General features: G+C 30.2%; 4 protein-coding genes across 7 annotated transcripts; 3 read left to right on the top strand and 1 right to left on the bottom strand.

The window, feature by feature from the left end:
* Window positions 1-4,858: 4,858 nt before the first annotated feature.
* On the bottom strand, window positions 4,859-7,538 carry LOC132952775 (uncharacterized). The gene has a single exon (XM_061025201.1). The coding sequence runs from the start codon at window positions 7,378-7,380 to the stop codon at window positions 4,978-4,980; it is 2,403 nt and encodes an 800-aa protein (XP_060881184.1). The 5' UTR covers window positions 7,381-7,538; the 3' UTR covers window positions 4,859-4,977.
* Window positions 7,539-9,226: 1,688 nt separating this feature from the next.
* On the top strand, window positions 9,227-15,567 carry LOC132952711 (ADP-ribosylation factor-binding protein GGA1). 4 transcript variants are annotated; one of them, XM_061025104.1, is made up of 13 exons: window positions 9,227-9,743; window positions 11,290-11,531; window positions 11,971-12,131; window positions 12,197-12,430; window positions 12,488-12,661; window positions 13,011-13,233; window positions 13,597-13,740; window positions 13,951-14,076; window positions 14,153-14,279; window positions 14,357-14,529; window positions 14,623-14,789; window positions 14,866-14,976; window positions 15,039-15,567. In XM_061025104.1, exons 2-13 carry the CDS (start codon window positions 11,420-11,422, stop codon window positions 15,129-15,131), a joined length of 1,845 nt encoding a protein of 614 aa, XP_060881087.1. In that variant the 5' UTR covers window positions 9,227-9,743; window positions 11,290-11,419; the 3' UTR covers window positions 15,132-15,567. The 4 variants fall into 4 exon arrangements, with proteins under 4 accessions (XP_060881087.1, XP_060881085.1, XP_060881088.1 ...); XM_061025102.1 differs by having other exon boundaries at window positions 9,271-9,743; window positions 13,942-14,076; XM_061025103.1 differs by lacking the exon at window positions 9,227-9,743 and adding an exon at window positions 10,072-10,095 and having other exon boundaries at window positions 13,942-14,076.
* A 2,547-nt stretch (window positions 15,568-18,114) lies between these two features.
* LOC132951842 (nucleolar protein 56) lies at window positions 18,115-25,261 on the top strand. The gene is made up of 9 exons (XM_061023845.1): window positions 18,115-18,255; window positions 22,685-22,889; window positions 22,964-23,131; window positions 23,426-23,624; window positions 23,688-23,875; window positions 23,933-24,185; window positions 24,245-24,393; window positions 24,894-25,036; window positions 25,098-25,261. Exons 1-9 carry the CDS (start codon window positions 18,253-18,255, stop codon window positions 25,191-25,193), a joined length of 1,404 nt encoding a protein of 467 aa, XP_060879828.1. The 5' UTR covers window positions 18,115-18,252; the 3' UTR covers window positions 25,194-25,261.
* On the top strand, window positions 18,116-21,542 carry LOC132951841 (RNA-binding protein 39). The gene is made up of 2 exons (XM_061023844.1): window positions 18,116-18,255; window positions 18,842-21,542. The coding sequence occupies exon 2, from the start codon at window positions 18,853-18,855 to the stop codon at window positions 20,356-20,358; it is 1,506 nt and encodes a 501-aa protein (XP_060879827.1). The 5' UTR covers window positions 18,116-18,255; window positions 18,842-18,852; the 3' UTR covers window positions 20,359-21,542.
* Window positions 25,262-27,119: the final 1,858 nt, after the last annotated feature.

Here is a 27,119-nt window from a genome sequence, read left to right as displayed (position 1 = left end):
CTTAATTTTTACAAACAAATATTAAGTTGTTTCAAAAATAATATTTTTTTATTAGATAAGTACATTGGAATTAATTATCATCTAATTATTAAAAAAAACTTATTTAAAAATATTATTGTACATAATATTACAAAATATTAAAATATTTTTTTGTAAATACCAATATGTTATGTATTGATGGAAACATTTTAAATTAATTTGAGTTGTTACAATTTAATAAGTAAAAATTAGTAAAAAGTATAAATTCTTCATAAAAGTTGCCATTGCATTATAACAATTTAGAGGAGTATATTATTTTTAACTTAACAATAATATAATACAGACTTAAGGCATACAATTGATTTTCTATCACTGTATTTTTCAATAATAAAATTGGTGATTGTGGTAGGTATCATCATTATTAATTATTAAAGTGTAATAATATTATGTTATATTTCTTAACCGTCTCTCCTAGGACTCCCATGGTTATAACCACATATTAAAATATACTGGATAGTGGATACCCAACGATACATGATAAGACGCTCCCAAACTGACTTTTCATGTGCGACATACTAATGGAATGGATTGACTATTTTAAATTAAAAATATTATGCATAAATAACAAATAATATGATGAATTTCTCAAATGATTAATTTAAAACATTTAAGCATTTACTTATTACTGTAATCTGCAATATGTTTAATAATTAATAGGTACCATTCTAAATATTCTACCATGACAAAATAGATTGATAAAGTGGTAGGTATGTAGTAAATTGTAAAAGAAAAATGCATAAGTATTTAATTATTTAATGAATATTAATTAGGTATATATTATTTTTATTATATAATACATATAATTTTACATATTTATTAATAAAGATACCTAATACAAATTGCATAAAATAGTAAATTACTTATATAGTTATATATTATTACAATACCTATAATGTTCAATTAAATTAGTCAACAAATTATATTTTAAGTCTTAACTAATTTGGATAATTTTTGTTTTACTTTGTTTTTTTGTATTTTGATTCACCAAATAAGAATACAGCCAAATTCTCATAGTTATATAATATAAAAAAATATTCGTTAATATATCAGCTTGATGTTCTAAACATGGAAACTTGTAATTAGGAAACCAATATTCAAACCAAAAAACTCATGTGTATCTTCAAACACATTACAAGAAGTGGCATGTTTCTAGATGTTTTAGTATTAAAAGTATAAATTTTGATCTGGGTGAGTTAAGTAACATTTATTTTTATTATTTAGTAAATCAGCTTCACTACCTGCAGTTGAAGTAGGTACCTATTTAAGTATTTTTATACTTACTATATATAACTGGCACTTAGTACTCTTTACCAATCGTTTAGTAATGTACCTATTAGAAGTAGGTAAATAAGGTAGATAAAAGTGTTATTTAATCAATGCTATATGCCTATATTAACTAATTCATAAAATATTTTACCCAGCCATAAAATAAACAACAGTCAAAAACTGTATAGAGTCGGCATAATCATGCTCCAACAGAATATCGTCAAGATCCCAGTAATGGTCTTCAATAATCTTATTAATTTTTTCAAAATGAATGTATAATATAAGAAATGTACTATTTATTTGTTATTGTATAATACTATACCTAATACCTTTTACAGGACCGTTTGAGGCAAAAACCACAATCACCAAATTTATTTTTATTGAAAAATACAGTGATAGAAAATCAATTGTATGCCTTATGCAGTTATGCCTATATTATATTATTGTAAAGTTAAAAATAATATATTCCTCAAAATTGTAATAATGCAATGACAACTTTTATGAAGAATTTTTACTTTTTGCTAATTTTTACTAATTAAATTGTAACAACTCAAATTAATTTAAAATGTATAATTAATATCAATTTGTATATTTTCATTTCCATTATCAATATCAGTAAAAAAATGTTTAAATAAAAACATAAAGTTATTATTAAAATAAATACATACTCAGTACACTCCACAAATTTGGGTGGGACACTTGAAATTTGTCTTTTAGATTGTTATGCAGATATGCCTTTTTGGTTTTTAGATTCCATCAATACATAACATATTGGTATTTACTAAAACATATTTTAATATTTTGTAATATTATGTACAATAATATTTGTAAATAAGTTTTTTTTTAATAAATAGATGATGATTAATTCCAATGTACCTAACTAATAAAAAAATATTATTTTTAAAACAACTTAATATTTGTTTGTAAAAATTAAAAATATGTTCTGAGCATATTGGATATTAAATACTAAGTAGACCAAGATAAATAATAATATTATTATGACATAATAAAAATAATATAATTTTTCTTATATGATTTTGAATAATCAAATGAATGATGAATTGTCTACATGTAAGTCTTGAGGGGACGACTTTAAATGTCCCACTAGTGAGAAGTTCAGTTTCACCATTGGTAACAACTTTATTGACAAGTTCGGAACAACCAAATTTTCTTTGATCATCAAATATCCACTATTCCACTGTTGGAAAAATCTATGGTTTCCACATTTAAATTTATTCTATTGTCATCTAATGTTTCTCCTAGAGCCCGTAATGTGTCAGGTAACACTGGTAAATATTTACTTCTTGGTTTGCTCATCGATGATTCTGCCGAATTATAGCTGCATCTGGGGTTCTGGATATTTAAAAAAATTACAGAATAATAAGAAGTTATAACTAGGTATAACTATAAGTACTAAAGTACCTATAGATTCAATTCATAATAATATGGTTGTACATTAAAATTTTACAAAAAATTATAGTTAGTTACATTTTTGTTAAGAAAAATTATCTTTTAAACTAAATATTATTTGTTGGGTAGTTAATATACTTATAGATTTCCTTTATATTATTACTACTACTTTTATTAGACCACCTTGTTTTATTAAAAACTACTTATTCTCTAAACTTTTCTGATATCTCTAAAAACAATCTCTGAGATTTTTATAAATATCCACTGTGCAATGGTCCGTTAAATATATAATTGATGTATGTTGGAACCGGGAACTGTTGCTAAATAGTGTTTCAAAACATAAACGAAACGCTCTGGTAACCACTATTATGCCGAGCTTCAAAAACATACTTTTGAGAGTCTTGCAAGGTCCCAGTAATGCATACCAAAACCATTTTAATGGCATATTTTTTACTGGTTTAATTATTTTTTTTTTTGAAACGTAGAAAAAGTGTTACTTGTTTCCGAACCTATGCAGATTAACATGTATGTAAAAGAAATGATTTTACATTTTATCAGAGTTCTGTTACTGTTAAACATAAAATAAATGTTACCGCATTAACACAAATATCTTATTTGTCTTGCATTTTAGATTCTGAGCGAAGCGATGAATGTATTGATTTTACAATGATGTGTTTTTTTTTTATTTTTGTGTCTGTCATCACCTTTTAGGACAGTAAAAGTGCTTGGATTTTCTTCAATAGTAACTTTTCTGATAGGAAAGTGAATCTAGTTGGTACTTTGGGGGGTCAAAAATAAAAATTTCCCAGTAATTTTCACAAGCGACGTGAAAAACAAAAGAAAAATTAAGGAAAAACGGGAATTTTTACGCAAAATCTGTTTTCGAGAAAATAGATTTTGGTTTTTGGTGTAACTCTAAAACAAATGACCGTAGGGACATGAAATTTTGACTGAATGTTTATATTAGCATTTTCTATACACCATACAATTTACAAAATATTTTGACTCTTTTTGAGCTGTTTACGGACATTGTCAGTTTTCAATTTTTTTAGTTTTTTTTTCTATAAATATCAATAAAATTTTATCTGTTGAGTAAAAAAGCTTGAAAATTTCATAGAAGGCTCCTAGGTTATTGTTTCAAAGGCAGATGAAAAAAATTAAAAATCCTTAGTCACAGTTTTTATTTATAAGCATTTAAAGTTCAAATTTTGACAAAATACAGAAAAATCACGAAAATTAGCAAACTATTTTGAGTTGAGAATTCATAAAAATTTTTCTTTTTAAATCTAAGATTTGAAAATGTAATATAAGATTACTCATAAGTTTGTAAAGAAAAAAAAAATATCAAAAAAAAAATGTCTACAAGAAACTTAAATTAAATTTTTATGAGCGTCTGAAATTTATATTTTTACAACATTTGATATTCACTCGATTTCACATGTAACAATTTTCTTATTTTATTGTAATTAAAAAACGAATGACTGTAGATACTTGAAAATTTCACCGAATGTTTATATTAGCATTTTCTATAAACGATAAAATTTTGAAAATATTTTGACTCTTTTTGAGCTGTTTACGGACGTTGTCAGTTTTCAATTTTTTTAGTTTTTTTTTCTATAAATATCAATAAAATTTTATTTGCTGGGTAAAAAAGCGTGAAAATGTAATATAAGGCTCCTGATATATCATTCTAATAGTAGTTAAAAAATATTAAAAATACATCGGTAGGTACAAGGCTCCACGTAAATAGGTTATATATAAATTACTTTATTCAAAATAATATCATCAAATATACTTGGTAAAATCATAGGCTGACTGACCGTTTTCGCTCAGAATTGTTTTTCTTATACAATGATATTATATCATTGAATTCAAATTTAACACCATCCATTACAGTGACCCACTTGTAACCTACAGTACAGCAGAGTGACATCCACTTATCCACCCTTTTTTCTTATAATTATTACATTTTATATGAATGAGTTTGGCATCCTATATGACTGATATTTTATACCTACCTCTAATTAATTATTATATTATATGATTACCTATACAATATCCAATATTATCCATGGTTAAACCGTTGAGGAATACCTACTAGATTGATAAAGCATTTAATAAATATAAACATTGAAGCTTCAAGTAAATTGAAATTAAATGTATTATTTATAAATTATAATTATAACTATACAAAAATTATAAGATAGTATTCATATAGTAAATGACATATAACATTTACCTAACAAATACTTTTATTTATCATTAAATTGTCCGTTTTTTGGTGTTGTTTTTAATGCGTTTTTTTAACAATTCGTATAATTGATTAGAATCTCCACGATCTCTGTGCACCAAATTGTATATAAACGATTGTACGCATTCGAATGTGTTATCGTTCGTCGTCGGCGTCGTCGTCGTCGCCACTAGTGGTGACTCGTCGTCATCCGCCGCCGTCATGACCACCCATTCTTTGAGCAGGTATGGATCTGTTTCCAAATCCTCTTTGCATTTTTGGGTCGACGTTTTTTTCATAAAATCCATAGAGGTTTCGCCCTGTTTGTACGTGTTGGACACCGTAAAGTCACAAGTGCAGTTTAACAGTTCAAAGCTTCTATGGAAATCGCTGGGCTCCGAGAAAACAGAATTTGTACTCTCGTTCATGTATTCCAGTGTTCTGGGTTCGTTCAAAAACTCGTGTATCCACACACGGCTTTCCAGTGGAGTGAGCGTTGCGAGGCTGGTTATCGTGTTTTTCATTTTCAACAAAAACGGTAACGTCGTTCTGTACGTGGCCGATTGATCGTCGTCGACTTGGTTTATGTCCGGCCTTAACACTCGCGTCGGTATGCGGTACTTCACGACACATTGTTTCAAATGTTCGCGCGCGGCTACACGTTCACTTTTCGTTTCGAGCGTCAACGAATGTTCGGCCACCATTTTCAGATAATCTAATATGGTCGAATAGTGTGTATTCGACGGCACGTCGTAATACACGTAGTTTCCGTTCAAAATTTTTTCTTTAATCTGGCCGATGTCCAAGGGCTTCAGGTCGGTAACGTCAAAGTTCAACAACACTGATATGAAGTGTTGCACTGTGTTCGGTATCCCTACGCTGTTGATGCTTTCCGATGACGTCACGCGCGAAATCGCAACGTACAGACACTGGTACGTGGACTCGGTCAATATGAGCGAAACGCGGCCGGGTATCGTTCGACCCATACTCATGTGTATCGTCTTGATAAACGCGGGATATAGCGGGAAATTGTACAGATCATCACAACTAGTGTCACAGGACAGCATGTCGTCACCACCGTTCAACAGGTACGCCAGATGTTTTTCAAACATCACACTCGAGCATATACCCCTTTCGATTTGTCTCAATTCGTGGGTCTTCGACATCCGCACCGTCACCGTTTGGATTTCGGTTTGATGTTCGTCTTTAAAGTAGATTTTCTCCAACGTGCACAGCATACGTTCGCTGAACACGTTTACAAAATACGGGTTTCCCACGATCAACGGTAAAAACATCGAAAATTTTCCGCAGTTTCTCACCACACTTGGCAAAATAAATTTTCCCGAATTTTCGATGTACCAATTGGACTTGGGTATTTTTTTATCCGTCACCATTTTGATCAACGTTCCGGTCAGATACTTATGGTATCTCGCCAGAATCGTGTCGGCCGGCTCTACTGTTTTGATAAGGTTTTCGTAGAACATCGCGCTCACGAGGGCGTAACCCCACTCGTCGAGCTCACTGTCGTTGGAAAGCGTACCGATAAAGTTCACCTTATCGTTGTACATAGGGTCGGAACAACGTAGGAGGTTGTGCGACAGATGAAAAGTCTTGGTCGAAAACGTCGAAACGATGTCGTACGCGGAACACTGGCCGGCATGCGTTGAATTGTATATGTTTTGCAACTGGTTCTTGTCCCCGCAAATAACGGCGCCGATACGGTACCTGTGCAGCGTCATCATTATTACCAGTAAAAACGGTTTCGGTTTCACCGTGTACAAGTCCAGTATGAGCAACGGGTGTCTGAAATCGTCGCCTTTCGGGCATAACGTCAGTTTTCGTGTCAGGTATACGACGGCGTTTAGGAAATGTTCGACGCTCATGGGTTCGCTCAGTTGACGCTCGAGCGTTTCATAATCAGAATAGTTCAAGTGAAGTATGCGCATCATAAACTGTGCGACTGTGTACCCGTTGGCCGAAAATCGGTAATCGTGCACGGCATCCCGTTTGAATATCACCGCGTTTGGCGGTTTCCCCTTTTCCAGGAAATGATTGGCCACCGTCAGCATGGCGAACGTCTTTCCCGTTCCCGGTCCGCCTTGCAGTACGACGATGTCGTTTGGGTTGGCCGTGACGTGGTCGAAAACGGCCGCCTGCTCGAGATTTAATTTTTCACGGACGTAGATCTGTTTATGGTACTTTATGTCCTCGAGATCGTCGTACGGAGTGGTGTTTGACGTTCGGTATTTCCTCTGCGCGTCGTTGTTGAAAGGTATTTTATAACGGAAACTCGTTTCAGGATCCAACAACTCCGTGTAACTAAACAACGAACTCGTGTCCGTCATCGGCGGTAAATCGCCAATCGTCAACTTATCCACGGTGTTGTTGCCGTTGTTGTGTATGTCTCCGATACTCACGGGCGCTAAAAAATCCATGGTTGTCGTATGCACGTGTCGCGTACTCGATTGACCTTGTTCGTTGGTTTGCGCGGTTCGTCGGTAAAAAAATCAGCATATACAACACGCGTGCACTACGATCTGCAGTCTGTACTCGAATGCATAATAAAGAAAATGTTAGATTAGGACGTTAGGTTTATTTATCATGCTCGAATGGTTTTGGAACCAATAACTCTTGCAATTTTATCAAATTTAAGTAGTGGTGGAGGAGGCATCGGCGGCGGCGGTAGTGGCGGCAGACCAATGAGAAACGGCGAAATGCTTATAATTTACAGTATACATGGCTGGGTGGAGTGTGGATGCGCGATTTTGTTCCAAAGCCGGTAAAGTATTGATGACATACATAATTTAATCTTTCATGACTCATGGTTTTATACGTGTATCATTGCTAAGGTATTTGGACGTTTTCCTGTTTCCACTCAGACATAACAATTATATAATACGATTAATTTTAAAAATATTAACTCATTTAAAACATAATATTATTTAATTTCACTGTTATATTTTTGTCAAATTGAGATTGTACTTACTGTACTATTACTACTAAAGGGTACCTACCCGTTTATAAATAATTAATAAAAATAAATTTATGTATATATATATAATATAATAATATTATCATTCAAATTTTATATTTTTTTATTATTATTAATTATTATTTTTTAAAGCTGTATCCAACAGTTAGGTAAAACTTAGGGGTATTTTTGCCTGTGGATTTTTTTTCGTCCCCCTTATAATATATACATTATTAGGGAATTATTTTTATTTTTATTGAACAAAAATTTATATTTACAATCTGCATTTACATGCAGTACAATAATTAAATTGAATGTGGGTTGATTAGCGGGAGGGGGAAGTCATCCAATGGTAGCACCCCGAATATTAATATAAACGAATATTAATTATTTACAAATTAAAACTGAAGACCAATAAATAAATTACATTATGCCATTAACAAGATTACCACAAGGATTTAAAAATAACACATTACAGAAAATATTTGTATTATTTTGATAAAATAACAAATCCGCTCGGCGCTCACTAAGCTTATATAAAAGATGACTAACAAATAATGAGCATTATAAATTTACATTAATTATCATACACGCTATAACTCACTTAAAAACTGATTTATCGTAAAAAAACTTCCAACAAAACACGGATAATGTTCTTACCATCAAGTTTTATAATAGGTCGATTCAATCTAATTTTTAAGCTAACGGCATAAAACTTGAATTTCCGAGCGTAAATTTGGTTTGTAAGACGGAGACAACACATGCGGGTGTGGCATCCTCTTAATCACGATTCACGAACTAAGATGTGCGTCTTAGGCCTATTATAATTAGGTACCTATTGGAATTGGACTTGGTATAATAATACACGACAAATTAGATCTAATTTGTCATGTAATAATATTAGTTATAAAAAAATAGTAATCACGCGTACGCAAAGAGTGCCCGACCACGGCTCCCGTAATTTTCCGTTATCCTTTATGAAATTTATGCCCATGAAGGCTATAATATTCTTGTCTTCATGATTATCCCTGTCGAGTGTGTTTTGTGCAGTACCTACCTATCGTCCACCGGCAGTTGAATATTAATCGTCAATAATATTTTCAATAGTTATTATTTTAGTACCTAATGTTGGAATTTGGGCGAAACTCGTCTTAATATCACAACGAAAACTAGATACAAACGACATCAGTTTCAGTCACGATTTAAGACAGGCCGACTATCTAGGTAGTCTAGGTAGTCTATCTTAAATCATGAATTCAGCACTGAACGACTTTCTATAGCCAACGGACTTCAGTTATAGTTTAATATTATTATTAATTATTATTATGTTGATGGCGACGGGCCGATATCACACCTATCGCTGTCGTGATACGACGTATGAAAATCGGAAAATGTATCCCCTTTTCATGATAATATAGATGATAGGGGAAGATAACAGCGCCGCTCGTATCAGCCATTCAGCCACGCACACCTACACACAATATTCTTTCAATAATATACTTCGCGTACATCAAATTTTTAAGTCCGAACGTCGGCCACCCAAGTCAAAATGCTAACAGGTCTTTAGCAGAATACAGTCGATTATGACGTCAATAATGTGTCGAGTAAAATACACTATTAGTAACAACTACTGTGCGATGTGATCGGTCGGGTGCAAAACAATACACTGTAGTACTTGTCTGCACGTCTTCTAAATAAGTACCTACGTCAACATATTATTCCTGTGTATAAATCCGACCAAAGCGGTAGTGCACATTGCGAATGATTGTCACTCAATGATGGACATCGATCCGATTATAGTGTCCACGAGCCTAGAAGCTCTAATTGGTGAGTTAAAATAATTGCATAATGCATAATATTATTATTATATTATGTTTGATGTACAAGTCAATTAGATACTGTGAATAAATACACTCGTGGGTTTACAGATAAGACATTTCTACTTTGTGAATTAATAGTATTATGTAAATTAGTTTTGTATTATATAATATCACTTTAGACACTAATGATACACTGACCATGTGTGATAAATTAATAACATATTATTATCATGTAAGCATGTATGTGTCCCATAACAATGTAATTACTATTTTATGCTTATATTTTATAACAAGGTTACTAACTTTACTTACAACAATTACTGTTATTGATTGGAAAACATTAGGTACCAACCACTATAGTAGGTACCTACTTATTTTTATGAGATTTTAATGGTTTTTTTGTGTTCCTACCTATATTATATTTTCAACTAAAATTGTTTATAAAACAAATTAAGCATGGCTGTATTCAGTTTACTAAAAATATATTTAATTTTAGACAACTTTGTCAGTGCTTAAGCTACAAACAAAATTTGTTTTGTATTTCATATCGTAGTAGTAACTGAAACATCCATGTTTTTTTGATAGGTTATTCTTTTTATGTGAATTAATCATATCTATAAACCATTAAATAATTACAAATTTAAATATTCAAAAATCTATTTTTCCAAAAAAAAATGGAAGTACAATATGATAAATGGAATATATATATATTTTTAATATATATTTTAAAAGCATCAAAAGAACTGGTTACGCTATTTTAACTCGTATAAAAAAATAATATATTTTAATCTTTTTGGTTATTATTTAGTAAGTAGGTATAATAGCGATATTTACTATTTAGCCTTTATGAAGATTGATTAATTCATATTAAAAGAACCACCTGCTTATCTATACCATTATGTATCTATTGCCATTGAAAGTATATTTAATTTGAGTTCTATAATTAAAATATGTTTTTATTTAAATTTTTCGTAGTTCTTACCTATGACATTTGATTATCAATTGTTAATTAGTAAAATATATGAATTGTACCTATTATATCTAATATAATATAATATATACCTAATCTAAGTTTCCTGTGTAATAATTTTAACATACTATAAAATAAACACATAATTCTAGCATAAAAATTTTACTTCTGTAATGCATAAGCTAATAAATAACCAACTGGCAACTGATCACTACTTGGCTTATGCAAATAATATTAAGTGACTATTGTTTTAGAAGTGTCTAGGAAACTACGTTTTTTACAGCATACCGATTACAAAAATTATTAAATATAAATAGTATAAGTTTCCTTTTAAAGTATTTCATTTTATAAAAGTTTATAGTTAGATCAAATATATGAGGTTGCGTATAGTCTTCCGAAATATTTTTTATTGTTCCTGGATAAAAGTAGCATATTATATTTTTTATCAAAACTAAGAAATTTAAGAAACTTAAAAAAATCTTTGGACACTTCTATTAATTTGTATTAACATGTTTTAATATTTATATTTATAAAATTTTATTTTTGTATTAAAATAAACTATTATGACTTTGTTTTTTTTTAGTTTACATTTGTATAAAAGCGCTGTGTAAGAAAATAACTACCTAATTTGCCCTAGCAAAGGAAACAAACAACTTTAATGAAAAGGGAAAAACAGATGTAGAAATACTAGACAATTTTGAAATGTTTTATTTATGTTCCTAGCAAGATGCCTAATTCATGTATGCGTGCAATTTACAAACATACAAGAAATAAAAACCATAAAACTAGTTCAACCAGTTTGGTCCAGTTGTAAAAATAATCTAAGTAAGAAAGAAGAAAATAATGAATATTACATCTTTAAAATAAATATGACTTGAAATAATATAAAAATGTATTTTCTCTATTTTGACAATTATTGATGGTAACACTAATTTAACTAAAAAAAAACTAAAAAAGTAGTATACTATAGACCTACAATCTTAGTTCAGACTAATACCAAAAACTTGAAGAAATAGCAGTTAACATCAAGTAATATATATATATACAAATCAAACCAATACCTGGAATAGTTATTATTTGATAGAATCATTGTCCACTTATTATTGTGCTAAATAGTTAAATAATTAAGATTATAAAAAAAACTAGTGTAATATGATAATACCATATTAAACATGAAAACAAATGTAACAAAACATATTACATGTACATAACGATTAAAATTAAATTAATCAGTTAATTTGTAATTATTTTATATTGATTTCAGAAAGAGCGACAAAAAATAGCAATGAAAAAATTGACAGTGCTGCAATGATTGCATTTAGTGGATTTGTGCAAAGAGATCCAGAATGTGCACCATTAGCGGCAAAGTGTATTTTAGCTAAAATTCATTCAATGCAGGAATGGGAAGCTTTACAAGCCCTTCATGTATATTTGACATTTTCAATAATTAAATCAAATCCAAAATTATTTTATAATGAAATGTATTTTAGTTATTAGACATATGTATGCAGACCGGTAGTGCCAGTTTTCAAGCTGAAGTTGGGAAATTCAGTTTCCTTAATGAACTTATACGTTTAGTATCCCCCAACTGCAATGGAATCCATACACCAGAATTAATAAAAAACAAAATCATTGAACTTCTTGGCCTATGGTCATCACAATTCCCCAAAGAAATTAAGATACAAGATGCCTTAGACATGTTAAAAAAACAAGGTGTAGTAAAGGTAATGTTTTATAATTTAAATATTTAACAAATTTGTAATATTCAATATTTACTATAGGATGTTTTATTTGAAAATATGCCATCAAGAGCAACTTCTGCTTCTAAATTGGATTCTAATAAAGTATCAATTTTGAATGGAGAAAAATCATTATTGCTGCAGAAGTTGCTTAAAAGTAAAAAATCAGAAGATCTCAAAGCTGCTAACGAATTAATTAAATCTATGGTTGAAGAGGTTTGTAAGAAATACTCACAGATATTTATATTAATATAGACAGCCGACTAGCTTCAAATCAATGACGCCTAGCAGCCATATGCAGATAGAGTAATGTTTACAAATATTTCTTATTGTGATAATTTATATAATTTTTGTCAGCACTCAGCAAAATAACCAATATCCATTATCAAACATATCAATTATTATATTGGCATTTACATCAGTTTGTAAGCATTGCCCTAACTGCATATGGCGACTAACTTTGAGTGTATAATAACATCTGGAGTCAGCTATCTATTATAATATAGATATCTGTGGAAAAACTACAATTGTAAAGTTATAGTAGTATATTAATATATTAATATAGGAAGAGCAAAAAGCAGAAAGAATTAGTAGTATGTTGGCTGATATTGAAATAACTTCAAATAATGTTAAATTACTATCAGAAATGCTCAAATCATATTGTGATGGTTCTGGTTCGTTAAATGATTTAGAACTTATTAAAGAGTTGCATACTACTGTAAAACAACTAGAACCAAAAGTTCAAACTATGTTATCTCTAGAAATTCCAGAAAACGAGGATACTGTTAGTAAGTATCTTTATTATTGTTTGGTTTTTTAATAACTTACCTATAAATAGATGTGTATACTGTATTCAAACATTAGCTACAAGTAAGTTGTTATGTTTGTACTGACTACTAAGCTGTATAATTCATGTATATTATCTTAAATTTTTTTTTCCATTGCCTGCCAATCCTGCAACAAGCAAATGTTTATTTTAGTTTCTATATTTATAGCAATATTTTTCTCATAAAATCTTATATTTTATAATTTATTTATGACAATAATAAAGCTACCATCCATTTAATTCTTAAAAAATAGCAAATTTAAATATTTTCTTAGAAAAAATTAATGTGTTATAACTTTCTAAACAATAAGTTGTTGTTTTTCAGGAAAAATAATTAAACTCAATTATGACGTAAATGAAACTTTAAAAATATACAATGAAGTTTTAGATAATCTCAACAATAAAAACCCAATTAATCAAGAAAATGAGGAATATTTGTTAGACCTTAGTATATCATCTGTTTCACCAGGTAAAATATATGTGCACAAGATTTATATTTATTTTTACCTAATTTTATCATTAATTTAAAATAACTCCTTTTTATTCAAATAATTTGGTTTTGTATGTTATATACATTTTTAAATTTCCAATATTAAACTATGTTTAAAACCAATGATGAAAAGTAAAATTATATTTACGTTTGACTTGATGTTTCAATTAATAATTATAGGGAAAAAAGACTTTTTTAGTGAATCTAATTGTGAAAGGAATAACTTTTCAAATAATGGATCTGCAAATGTTAAGGAACTAGATGATTTTTTGCAAATGTCGCATTCTTTAAAAGGATTTACTCCTCCACTGCCTGGTAAGTATATTCTTTAATGTATGCATATTTAATATTTATCTATAGTTTTATTAAATTTGTAACATCTATTTTTCAGAAGTTGTAGATTCTCAAAAACATGAAAAAATTAAGGACAGTGTGTTAAATGTAGACCTATTCGAAGAATTAAATATTCTTGGAAAAGTTATTTTGAATAAACCTCATGAAACTAAAATAGATGAAAAGTAACTTATTATTCTATAATATTGTAAACATATATATTATATATTAACATGAATCATACATTTTTATTATTTTACAGACCATTTAATTTGACAGACGCAGAATTGAGTTCAGAAAATATAAAAAAAAATAGTCCATCAGATGAACCATTGTTAGGCACACATGATTCAATATTATTTGAACAAAAAAACTATAGTCTTCAGATAAAGCCTCTTGGTGATATTAATATTAAACTGGAAGACATTATTCCATGTGCGTACAAAGATTTAACTTTTTACATTTTATGATTTTGTATTATTATATATCTATAAAATATACTAATATTATATTTTAAAATTATTTAAGGTCCTGATTCCATCATTGTGAGCTTATTTGATAAGAATGATATTAGTACAGAACTACATTTAGCTGCAAATAAACCAAGAGAAGACGTTACAGTTTTTGTTGTTACGACAAGAAGCAAATGTAAACTACCATTATTTAATTTTTCATTCCAACCAGTTGTTCCAAAAGTAAAATATTAACGTATTATATTTATAAGGAATAATAAAATGTATTATTAAGTATTATTATTTTTATTTTTCTAAGGACTGCAGGTTACGTATATTACCACAATCAAGAACCAATCTTCCTATTTATAATGCATTTTTACCACAAGAAACCATTGTACAAATCATACTAGTTGCAACTCTAAATAAAGTTGGTTATTTATATAAGTGATAATTTTTTTAAAAATTAATATTGATTGAATTACTTTATAGGAAATTAAACCGTTAAAATATGTGATAAGTTATACAATGGATGGTGAAATGTTTACTGAATTTGGTGAAACTGAACAGCTCTGCATAAACTAAGTTTATGAATGTTATGATCTCACAAACTTATTTCAAAAAAATACTGAGTACATATTTTGATTAAATTTATATATAATTAAATTTACATTATAATCAAACAGTTTATTTTACAAATAATATTAAGTTATATTCAATGTTAAGAAGTTATGAATACTTCTTCAAATAATAATTATTAAGGGATTATATAATGATTTTTTATTTATAACTCATAAACTAGTCATTAAAAAGTATTAAATGGTTGAATTTTTCAATATTTATGTTAAAATTATAGTGAATATGACATTTGCTATTTAATACTTAACTTTACCAATACAATCTAGTCAGCAAATATACAATATTATAATTGGATATGTAAAATTTAAAAATGCAATTTTATGATCTATTATACGAAACATTATTTTTTTAAATAAATATTAAATGTCATAAATTATTATTATATTTTGTATTTGTATTTGCATTAACTTGAATTATTATCAGTGTAAAACAATTGGACTGAGGCTATTTTATTTTTATTTTTAAAATAATTATAATATATTAGTGGTATAGAATTTGATCTTTAAAAAAAATATAAAGTCCTTATCACCAATAAATAATAATATAGAATATGGATTACTAAATTTTTATAAAAACATTAAGGTATAAGTGAGTATTTGTACTTACTATTTTTCAGGGTGTACGCAAGTATGCTAATACACCACAAAGTATAAATGTGTATACCCCTGTATACCCTCCAAATTGGCTCCAAAACACCACTTATTGTACTCAACATTACTCGCCATAATATTATAAATGCAATAACGAAAAATAACTAATTTATTCATATATAATATGTATGTACGTATTAATTTATGTATATATGTAAAATTCATTTGGGAAAACAGCAAGTAATCTCAAATTATTATACTATTATACATTTTACTTTTTACTACATTTATAACAAATACTATTAATTAAAAGAAACATAGTGTTTTTTTTTTTTTTTGGACATTGGTGACTAGCAGAAAAAAAGGTGCAAACACTATTTTTGTCGTAGCCAATTAAAGCTCTTGAGTAAATAACTAGGAGGTTATAGTGTCGTTTTTTTTTTTTTAAGACTTCAACTGCATGGTTATTAGCCCATTTTTACTGTAGAAAATATTCCACACCACTATTTTTACTTGCAGTTCACTTTGTCATGCGAGAGGTTCAAAAATAAATCATAAAATTAACTTAGTTTTTTTGACTCTCTGCAACCCCATTCGGTTTGTGTGAGGCTACAGTTGGTACGCGTTTTTTATGTGAGGCAGAACCTAACCTAACCTAACTGCGTCCAACCATTGTTCTATGCTTCCACTAGTCACCATAAAATGAACTCTAATTACCAACCACATTAAATTGTAAATTATATGTTTATATATTTACCAGTTAAAATTCTTGCCAAATGTATTATATGTAACATTTGACGTATTACCAAATTGTATACAATATTACAATCCTTAATATAGTAAGGGCCGTTCTTACAAATGTCCGGTAAAGTGTCGGTTAACGCTAATTAACTGATAACAGATTTTATTACCGGCAGAATTCGGCCGGTTAACTTTAACCGGACATTGTAAGAACGGCTCTAAAAGTACTGAGTAGTAAAATATATAATAGTTTATAGTATATACATATTAGTGTAAATTGAATCATGTATTGGTCGTTGCATCATCAATAAAATCAAATATCAGTGTTTGGAAGGAATGGATTCCTGGAACAAATTCTTTATTAAAGAACGGCGGGATGAACAAATTCCTTTTTATAAAAAAAAGAACGAGAAAATGAACTAATTCTTTTGTCAAGGAAAAATAACAAAATTGTTCGTTCCTTTCTAGTTCCAATAATTTACACAGATAAGTATGTAAATAATTGAAATTAAGATATATTTTTTTTATGTGTATAATGTATGTTGCTAATTAGTGATCGTTATCGAGTATCAACATCATCGTTAAGACAATCGACATACGTTGGCCAACAATTTAATTTTGAAGAAAATCTCAAAATAGAATTATAAAATATGTACCTTCTTGTATATATTAGAATTAAAAATTAAAGAAGTATGCAAAAAAAAAAACATAAGTGATTAAATAAGAATTTTTATTTTATTTGGAACTAAAAAAGGAACTCGTTCATTTTTAAAGGAACGACAAAAGAATGAATTTTTTTTTTAAGGAACTTGCCAAACACAAATATTTAAGTAACTCGACTGTCATATTTAAAACGTGATTTTGAAATGATTTAATATAGATAATTGTATATTTTAGAAAATTCAGATTTCAGAAATATAGTAAAAATATATTGGAATAGATACGTTATGTTATTTGGTATTAGCAAGAATCAAACAGTTAAACTATTTAGGATCATAGTTAAATACAATTTTAATGTTTCAAAAACCATGTAAACATTCAAATTATGTATATTCTTAAAACGTATCTACTGTACAGAGTGTGACGGTATATGCATTGGCGCAAATAGGGGGGGGGGACTTAGTCCCCCCAGTTCAAAACCTAGTAATTAGTACTAATTTTTATATCCTGTGGTATTAAGCAATATGGCCTATGAAGAGGGGGCTTGAGTCCCCCCAAAAAATTTTGTCAATTTGCGCCTATGGGTATATGTGAGTTGTGCGACCGGACGACATAATATTATTTTAATAATCACTATATTTTATTTCGACCGAAGATTCGAAATCGCCGCGCAAACACGCCGCAACGTCCATTCCATCGGAGAAAAACCGACAGCAGTAACCGTGACCAAGGTTCAGGTACAGTGGCGCGACGCGGCATCATTACCACAATACCGTCGCTAACATCAACCGGTCGCACGAGTGGCCCTGGCGCTGGCATGTCCGTTCCGCCGACCGCCGTACCGCAACAGAATCCACAACTCCAGCAGGCGTCACGAACACGTTGTTTCGGCGCATCACTTCACACTCCGTTTTTTGTTCGTCGGTCACCCACACGACGTTCATAATAATTGTTTTGTAATCGTTTCAAAGATGTCCCGGCAACACGAGTAGTGTGTACGTCGCAGACGAGCAGCCGACGGACGGAAGAGTCCGCCCGAAATCCTTCCACCCGCATTCACTCCGCACGCCAAGACAATGGTGAGTTGAACCACACTTGAACAGACATTATTATTTTATTACGATTTGCTTACGTTTTCGCCCCGCGATAAACGCGCACGATCATTCGGTGATTATGCACCTCATCGTCGGTCCGTGAGACACGTTTTTCAACTCGCATCCCGTTGACCGCCGAGACCGAGTTCGGAGACACCCGGCGCGTGCTCTCGGCGCACTTTTCTCAAACTCCTCGTGAGTTCTCGTTTTCCGGAATTTTCTCCGTGTCGGAAAACCCATCGGCTCGCGTGTTATTGCAATAACGCGTGTGTGAGTGTGTGTGTGTGTGTGTGTGCACGCGCGCGTTGCTAGGCTGACGGTCAAATCTTTGCCGGACACGTTATAAATTATTTCTCCGTTACGACTGTTGCATAATCACCGTCCCCGTCACACCAGTTGTCGTTTCACGTAGATGGACGATAAAACGTCCGTCACACCACGCACAATTTAATAGATATAGATTTATATATACATTTACTTACATATACGTAGTTAAGTCCGTGGCCTGTGCCGAACTAATACTATTTGTTTTGTTACGCAATCTTGTCCTGCCGTTTCCTTCCATCTCCAGTCAAATTGATAATGGCGGACGATTTTGACATCGAAGCGTTGCTCGAAGCACCCTATAACAAAAAAGAGCCGGAAGCGCAGCCAAAAGAGAGTAACGGCACTGAGGAAAAATCACGTAAAGACAAGTCCCGTAAAAGTCGCCATCGTACTAGATCTCGGTCGCGCGACAAGGCTCGCAAACACAGTCGGTCTAAAGACGACCGCAAGCATCGACGAAAAAGTCGTTCTAAGGACCGACATCGTAGTCGCTCCAGAGACCGACATTCGCGCCGACGCACTTCTAAAGACAAACGAAGTCGTACACGGTCTCCTATCAAACTACCAAAATATGGACCACCTTTACCTCCTCCGCGCTACAGTAGAAAACCATCACCTCTGGCGTCCAAAGTGCCTCCAGCTAGTATGTTAACTCCCGAGGAAAGAGATGCTAGGACAGTGTTTTGTATGCAACTTTCAAAGACAATTCGAGCTAGAGATTTAGAAGAATTTTTTTCATCTGTTGGCAAAGTCAGGGATGTTAGAATGATCACTTGTAATAAAACTCGTCGGTTTAAGGGTATTGCTTACATAGAATTTAAAGATCCCGAGTCTGTTCCACTTGCTATGGGTCTAAACGGTCAAAAGCTCTTAGGCGTTCCTATTGTTGTTCAACCCACTCAGGCCGAAAAAAACCGTATGGCTAATTCAATGCCAAATATGGTACAACGTACACATTATGGACCAATGAAATTATACGTCGGTTCATTACACTACAACATCACTGAAGAAATGTTGAGAGGAATATTTGAACCTTTTGGACACGTTGATAACATACAGTTAATGATGGACACTGAAACAGGCCGATCCAAAGGCTATGGATTTTTAACATATCGTAATGCAGAAGATGCTAAAAAAGCCCTTGAACATTTGAATGGATTTGAAATAGCTGGTCGGCCCATGAAGGTGGGTCATGTAACTGAAAACCATTCTGTGTATGACAAAACTGCTTTTGAAGTTGACGAGTTGGACAGAGCTGGTTATGATTTGGGAGCTACTGGTAGATTGCAACTGATGTACAAACTAGCAGAAGGAACTGGATTTCCAATTCCACAGGCTGCAGCCAATGCGCTTCAAGTTGCCTCTGGGGTGCAGGCAGCTCCAGCCGCACCAACTGTTCAGGTGACTCCTCCAATCGCAACCCAATGCTTTTTATTAGCCAACATGTTTGATCCAAACAAAGAAGACGTAGATAGTAATACTACTTGGGAAACTGAGATTAGAGATGATGTGATTGAGGAATGCAACAAACATGGCGGTGTTTTGCATGTGTATGTGGATAAAGCATCTCCACAAGGCAATGTGTATGTCAAATGTACAACAATTGAAACTGCGCTTGCATCTGTAGCAGCTTTACATGGTCGATGGTTTGGTGGACGTGTAATTACTGCAGCATATGTGCCTGTAACAAACTATCACAATTTGTTTCCCGAAGCTTCTTCACTTACAAAACTGTTGGTATCATCCAGAAGTAAAAATTAATGAGTTATATGTATACAATTTATTGATTTTATTTTTTTAAACTTACGATTGACAAGTAATGATAAAATGTTTACATTATTCTATTTAGGTAGAGTAAAAACTATACCTACCTAATAGTATTTTTTAGTTAACCTTTTTTGTTAGGTAATTAATTAATATGTTTAATATGGTTATAACTTATATTATTAAAATTGTGATCGAATAAATTTGTAGAAGTTAAATCAATTTCTTCTATTTCGCTTTTACGTAAATCATTTTTCCATGTGAACTGATGTGAATAGTTTTAGGACATAATTATGTGTTTGGAGTAATTTTTTGAAATATAAATAAGTAGTTAGGCTACTGTTTGAATTTTTATTTTATTTTTTTCATCTGTTGGCCTCCATCAGAATACAATTCCTTTCTTTTGCTGGCATTATTACCTGTTTTAAAAAAAATGTGTACTAATAAATATCAAATCGTCATTTATTTGTTTTTAATGTATTATTGTACAACTTATAAAACAAGTTGTTATAATATTTTCTATTCGTCCTGGTTTACCATTTACCCTTTCTGATTCATTGAAACATCCATGAATCTTGTATTTATATTTTTAATAAACCATTAAAAGAAGGCTGCTTAACATCATAAAATAAAATATGACTGGTTAGTGGTTCTTAATAATTGTACAACAATATATCTTTTATCGTACTATTGTTTATTGATGTGGATAATATGCTTAAAATTCATTAAATTTAAACCAAATTATTTATCTATTATATTAGGTACCAACAAATATTATCCAGTAGGTACAATAATAATGAACAATATTTTTAACTTGCTGGTTAAAAAATAAAAATAAATTAATAATTTAACACATGTAAATATATTTATTTTATCGTATACTTGATAGTTAAACATAACATTAGCTTATCTATATCTACATATTGTAGTATTAGTAAAACAATAATTAAATGCCTGTATTCAACTTTTGAATATACCTTAAACAATATAATAATTACTATTTGCTAAATTGATTTGCAATGGTTACCAATAGCTCACAAGTTGTATTAGTTAATATTTTAACTTTTATTTTTTGTAAACAGAAACATGTACTAATAGTTATTATAATAATTAACCATTGCTTTTTTTTTTTAGCTGACTAGCTTTATATCATTTTATTCCAATTTTTTTTTTTTAATTTTGCAACAAAATATTTGTTTAATGTGTAACAACAAAGGTCACATTTTTTCCTCGTTATTTTATTACACTATATGTTATTTAATTGAAAAGCCATTCAATGTTGGCATATATGTATCTATACTTTTTAATTCTGTTTTTAAAATTAAATAGACAGACCTGTGTACATTTAATCTGATGCACAGGTATAATCTAAAATTTAGCATTTAACCTGATTTATAACATTCATTTTATCTTGTATAAATTTACTTTTTAATTAAAATACATCGTAGGTACATTATTTTAATATATGTTTGGCAGTTAGGTTAGTAAACAAGCTGAAAAGTTAGAAATCAATCACCTCTATTTTAATTTTTAGATTTTAATACTCATATTATTTATTTCAAACAATGTGAATGGGAAATTATACTTGTACAGTTCAATTTAGAATAAAAAAAATTGTTAATTAAATCAAAACAAACTTAAATATTTTCTTATATAAAATTATTTTTGAAATACCTATATATTATATAATATACTACTAATTATTTTATTAATAGTACCTATCTACTTACCAATTAGATATAAAACCACCTGTATTCCATCTTATTGAATTTGTATATTTAATAATAACCAACCTAAGTATAAGTTTATTTTTCTGTTTATGAAATAAATAATACGAATGTTACTAATATCAATATTTTCATACTGGTTTATAGTAATGTGTAGTGTTCTTAAATAAAAAAAAAAAAAAAAAAAATAGCTATTAACGTATGTTTTATATTTTTGTTATATTTTAAGTTTACTTTTAAAAAATGTATTTATTTAAAAAAATATAAAGATGTATTGAATAAAATATCCGACAGTCGTTGAAATTTATATTACTTAAAATTTGAAATAAAATTTTTATTGAATTATCTGCATACCTATTTGATTTGTTTTAACTAATTTATTATATTTATAATAGAATGGTTATATTATATTACCTAAACTGTATTTTTTGAAAATTCGAAAAATCTTACCAAAATATAATATTAATCTTGACAGAAACTTACTGATTAAAATAAATTCAATTTTATGGATGTATTTTGAGCGCCTAATTGTTCGGCTTAAGCTTAAATACTAGATTTAGTAGAATTTTACGTTCTAAATATCTTCATTTCCGCAGGCGAAACTAACAGTCCTTTACGAGCATGCCACCGGCTTCACACTGTTTAAAGTAAAAGAATTTGAAGAAATAGGTTCAGAATTATCAGAAGTTGAAAAATCTGTTCGCGACTTGCAGCGTTTCACCAAAATCATTGAGCTTTTGGCATTTGCTCCTTTCAAAACGTCAGTTGACGCATTGGAATCCATCAACAGCATCTCTGAAGGTACAAAACAATAAAATCTGACGTCCGTCTGCCGTGTCCTGGTTTCATCAAGTTGTTTATTATCACATTCATAGGTGTATTGCCGGAGAGTCTGCAAATATTTTTAGAAACCAATGTACCTAAAGTGGGTAAATTGTCAAAAGTCACTTTGGGAGTCGCTGATGGAAAATTGGGCGCGAGCATTAATGAAAAACTCGGGCTCAAGATACAACATACTGGATTTGTGCTCGAGATATTGAGAGGTCTGTTTTGTTTCATTTTCTTTTTGCTTTGATATAACAATTTAAAAATAACTTTAATTGTATCATGCTTAAAAGCTTTAATTTAATGATTTTCTTTAAAATGTTAAACGGAAAATAATAATTGTTAAAGTTCTATTAAATATAAATATTCATTAAATCATAAAATATGTTTTTATGTTTCAGGTAAGTAATATTAATTACTTAATTTATTGATTCTTTAAGTATAAATGCATAATTATTTATTTTTTATTAAAATGTTACTAAGTATTTGGTTATGTTATTGATATTATGTAGGTATTAGATACCACTTCCCATCTCTCATGAAAGGATTTGCGCCAAAATTGGAAGGTATTGCTCAATTGGGTTTAGGTCACAGCTATTCTAGAGCTAAAGTAAAGTTCAATGTCAATAAAGTAGATAACATGATCATACACAGTGTTTCATTGCTTGATCAGTTAGACAAAGATCTGAACACTTACTCGATGCGTATCAGGTAATATACATATTGGAATAATCGGTAACGTAATTTTGAAACTTAATTTATTTTATGCAATAGAGAATGGTACTCCTACCATTTCCCAGAACTTTACAAGATTGTACCTGAGAACTATTTGTACGCTAAAGTAGTGAAGTATGTTGGTGATCGTAAGCAACTTACTGAAGAAAAAATGGAGGGTCTTGAAGAGATCATAATGGATGCAGGGAAAGCAGCAGCGATCTTGAGTGCTGCCAAATCATCGATGGGTAATGATTAAATTAAACATGATTGATATTCTATGGTTAAAATATTTCCTTTTTTAGGCATGGATATTTCTCCGGTTGATCTAACAAATGTATTGATGTTTACCAACCGTGTCGTATCATTATCCGAGTACAGAAAAAGTCTATCAGAGTATTTGAAAAACAAAATGGGGACTGTTGCACCTAACATGGCTGCTCTAATTGGGGAACAAGTAGGGGCTAGACTTATTTCAAAAGCTGGTTCATTGACAAATTTAGCTAAATGTCCTGCATCTACCGTTCAAATTTTGGGTGCAGAAAAAGCCCTTTTCAGGTAACTATTTTTATACCTATAGCTCATTGTTATTTCATTTTGTTAATTTACTCTTATAGAGCAATGAAGACCAAAACAAGCACTCCTAAATATGGTCTCATATATCATTCAACATTCATTGGCCGTGCCGGCAGGCAGTTTAAAGGACGTGCCTCTCGTTTTCTTTCAAATAAATTGAGCATTGCTAGCCGAATTGATGCCTTTTCTGGTATTATTTAAATTCTTACCTCTATTCTAATTTCTTTAAGAGGACATAACATAGCAAATTTACACTGAGCAGATCATGTTTGGCTTCTTTAGTTGACAAATTAGAATAGAGTGAGTTGGCTTCTTATGAAACTTGATGGTAATAACATTATCTGTGTTTGTATGGGTTATTTATGATTTATTTATTCAGTTTTTTAAGTGAGTTATGAGCATTTTTAATTAATGCTATATTATATACGCAAAACTTGCTAAAAAATTCAACTAACTTCTAACTCGTAAAAGACCGGCATGCAAACATGTAATGTTCTTACCGTCTAGTTTCATAATGAGATGATATTTTGTTCTAATTTTTAAACAAAGCTAAACATCATCTACTGAGCTTATATTTGGTATGTTGTCTACTTGTAAAACGAATAAAACAAATGCCAGTGTTGTTACGTCTAACATAATGCGGTAGTGAAAGGGTTAAAAACAATTTTATTAATATGTTTCATGTTTCAGATAATCCATGTAATATCTTTGGACAGAAAATGAAACAACAATGTGAGGATAGACTTAAATATTTTGAGACTGGTGAAAAACCTCCCAAAAACGTTGATGTTATGCATGATGCTCTCCAAGAATCGCTTGTCTTGCAACAACAGGTATTTTGTGTATGTTAAACTTAAAAACTTATCAATCTTTCATGTTTGTTATTGTTTTCAGAACGAAAGTCTGAATACGAGTGTCAAACGGAAGAAGTCCAAGAAGGAGAAAAAATCAAAAAAGTCTAAGGGTGAAGAAAAAGAAAATGGAGAATAATTGTTTTGTATTTTTTAACAACAACTTTTTTTACACTTAAATAAAAGTTAATTTGACTAATAATTTAATTTCAACTTTTAATTATTCTTTACACTGATATCTTTTTATAATTTTCTACACATACAATGAAAAGTCACACTTCAACTGTATAATGTTACCAATACCCGTATGCATAGTTAATTGATGTATCACATACGTTGACTATGCATACGGACATAAATGTAATTTAACTGCATTTTTCAAAGTAACATAATAGTGGTATACAATTGTATATGGCACTATTCAGAATATCATTTAACTTGAGGGGATTTTAGACGGATTCTTTGCCAAACATCAATTGATCTAATAAAGTGATAAGAATCCTGAAAACAGATTGAATTCGTTGTCAAGTCTTTCCCACAATTTTGATTTTTTGATTTAAGCATCCAAAAATTGAAATACAAAAATGTTTTCTGGAATTTAGGGGATTATATCAAAAATGTAGGAAAGTCGATTTCAAGTAGATCAATTGGAATGCTTAGCAAAAAACCCGTCTAAAAATACTATGTTGCACGTGTGTTAAACAAAAACAGAAAATCGCGGTATCGAATCCCCTTAAATACCAAAGTGAAGTCAGAAAAGTTATGAGTCCTAATAACAATGTTGAATCAAAGTATACCTTTGTACAACATCAAATAGTATTTCAAACTATTAAAGAAAAGACTAAATCTACTATATTTTATTATTTTTTTTATTTTTATAAATATATGCCACACTGCTTTTTACATAGGTAATAATTAAGATTGACAGAAAAAAAAAACATGTTTGATTAAGGCCAAAGATCAATATTATTATTATTTAACGAGCGCATGGCTCTGACTAAGGGATGGCTCATCGAAAAGTTAGACCTTAATGGCTTGATGTGGGGAGGAGAAATGGCTCATGTGATCTGGTCTGACACTTGGTACATGTAAACTAATGTGCTAATTTAACGCGCAATATAACTAATTATAAACTACTTCTGAAAGACTCATTTAACTCTTATTGTTAACTAACGGAGAATAGATAGAATTGTCTTCATATTACTGGACTAGTGCCCATCACCACTAACTTGTGGTTAACTTTGATATATTTTATAGAATACTGGTTTTAAAATTAACTTAATTTTTTTTTTAATCTTTTATTTGTTTGATTCTGATTCTGACAGTTTTTATGAAGTGTTACTGACTATACGGTATACCTACGTAATAAATAATATAAACATAAATTTGCCAATATCAGTGAGGACGATTAATATCTTATAACTACATATTAAATTATTGAAACTATAATAATTAATTGGGAGTACACAATGAACACAGTTATACAAACGTGATTCATAGGTAAAGATAATTATTTGAGACCGACGTTCAAGTGCTAATTTAAAACTTAATTTTAATAGGAATAAATATATCTGTAACAAAAATATTTATACATATAAAACCGAGTAAAAGAACGGCAGACTGTCCGTGTTGGTTGTCACATTAAAGCTGTAGCAAAAAAACATGATTTAAGGGGTAAAACTAGGCATTTAATTCAACATGTGTGTAGTAATATGGTCAAGGTGGCTCGTGGATACATTAATAATTTATTACTCGGCGTGAACATATTATAGTATTCAAAATATTGTCATCGTGCCAATAATTATCTATGTGTTGGGATAATTATTTGTGAAAATAATTAATTTCAGTTAAAGTTCTAACCTATAAACAAGATAATAGATAGTAGGGAATGCAAAAATTGTTTTAGATTCTGAGCGAAGCGATGAATGTATTGATTTTACAATGATATGTGTTTTTTTTTATTTTTTATTTTTGTGTCTGTCATCACCTTTTAGGACAGTAAAAGTGCTTGGATTTTCTTCAACAGTAACTTTTCTGATAGGAAAGTTAATCTAGTTGGTACTTT

Source organism: Metopolophium dirhodum, chromosome 9 (genome assembly GCF_019925205.1).
Source record: "Metopolophium dirhodum isolate CAU chromosome 9, ASM1992520v1, whole genome shotgun sequence".
NCBI classification, from domain to species: Eukaryota; Metazoa; Arthropoda; class Insecta; order Hemiptera; family Aphididae; genus Metopolophium; species Metopolophium dirhodum.
The sequence above is the reverse complement of the archived record's forward strand: the minus strand, read 5'-3'. Positions and strand labels throughout refer to the sequence as shown.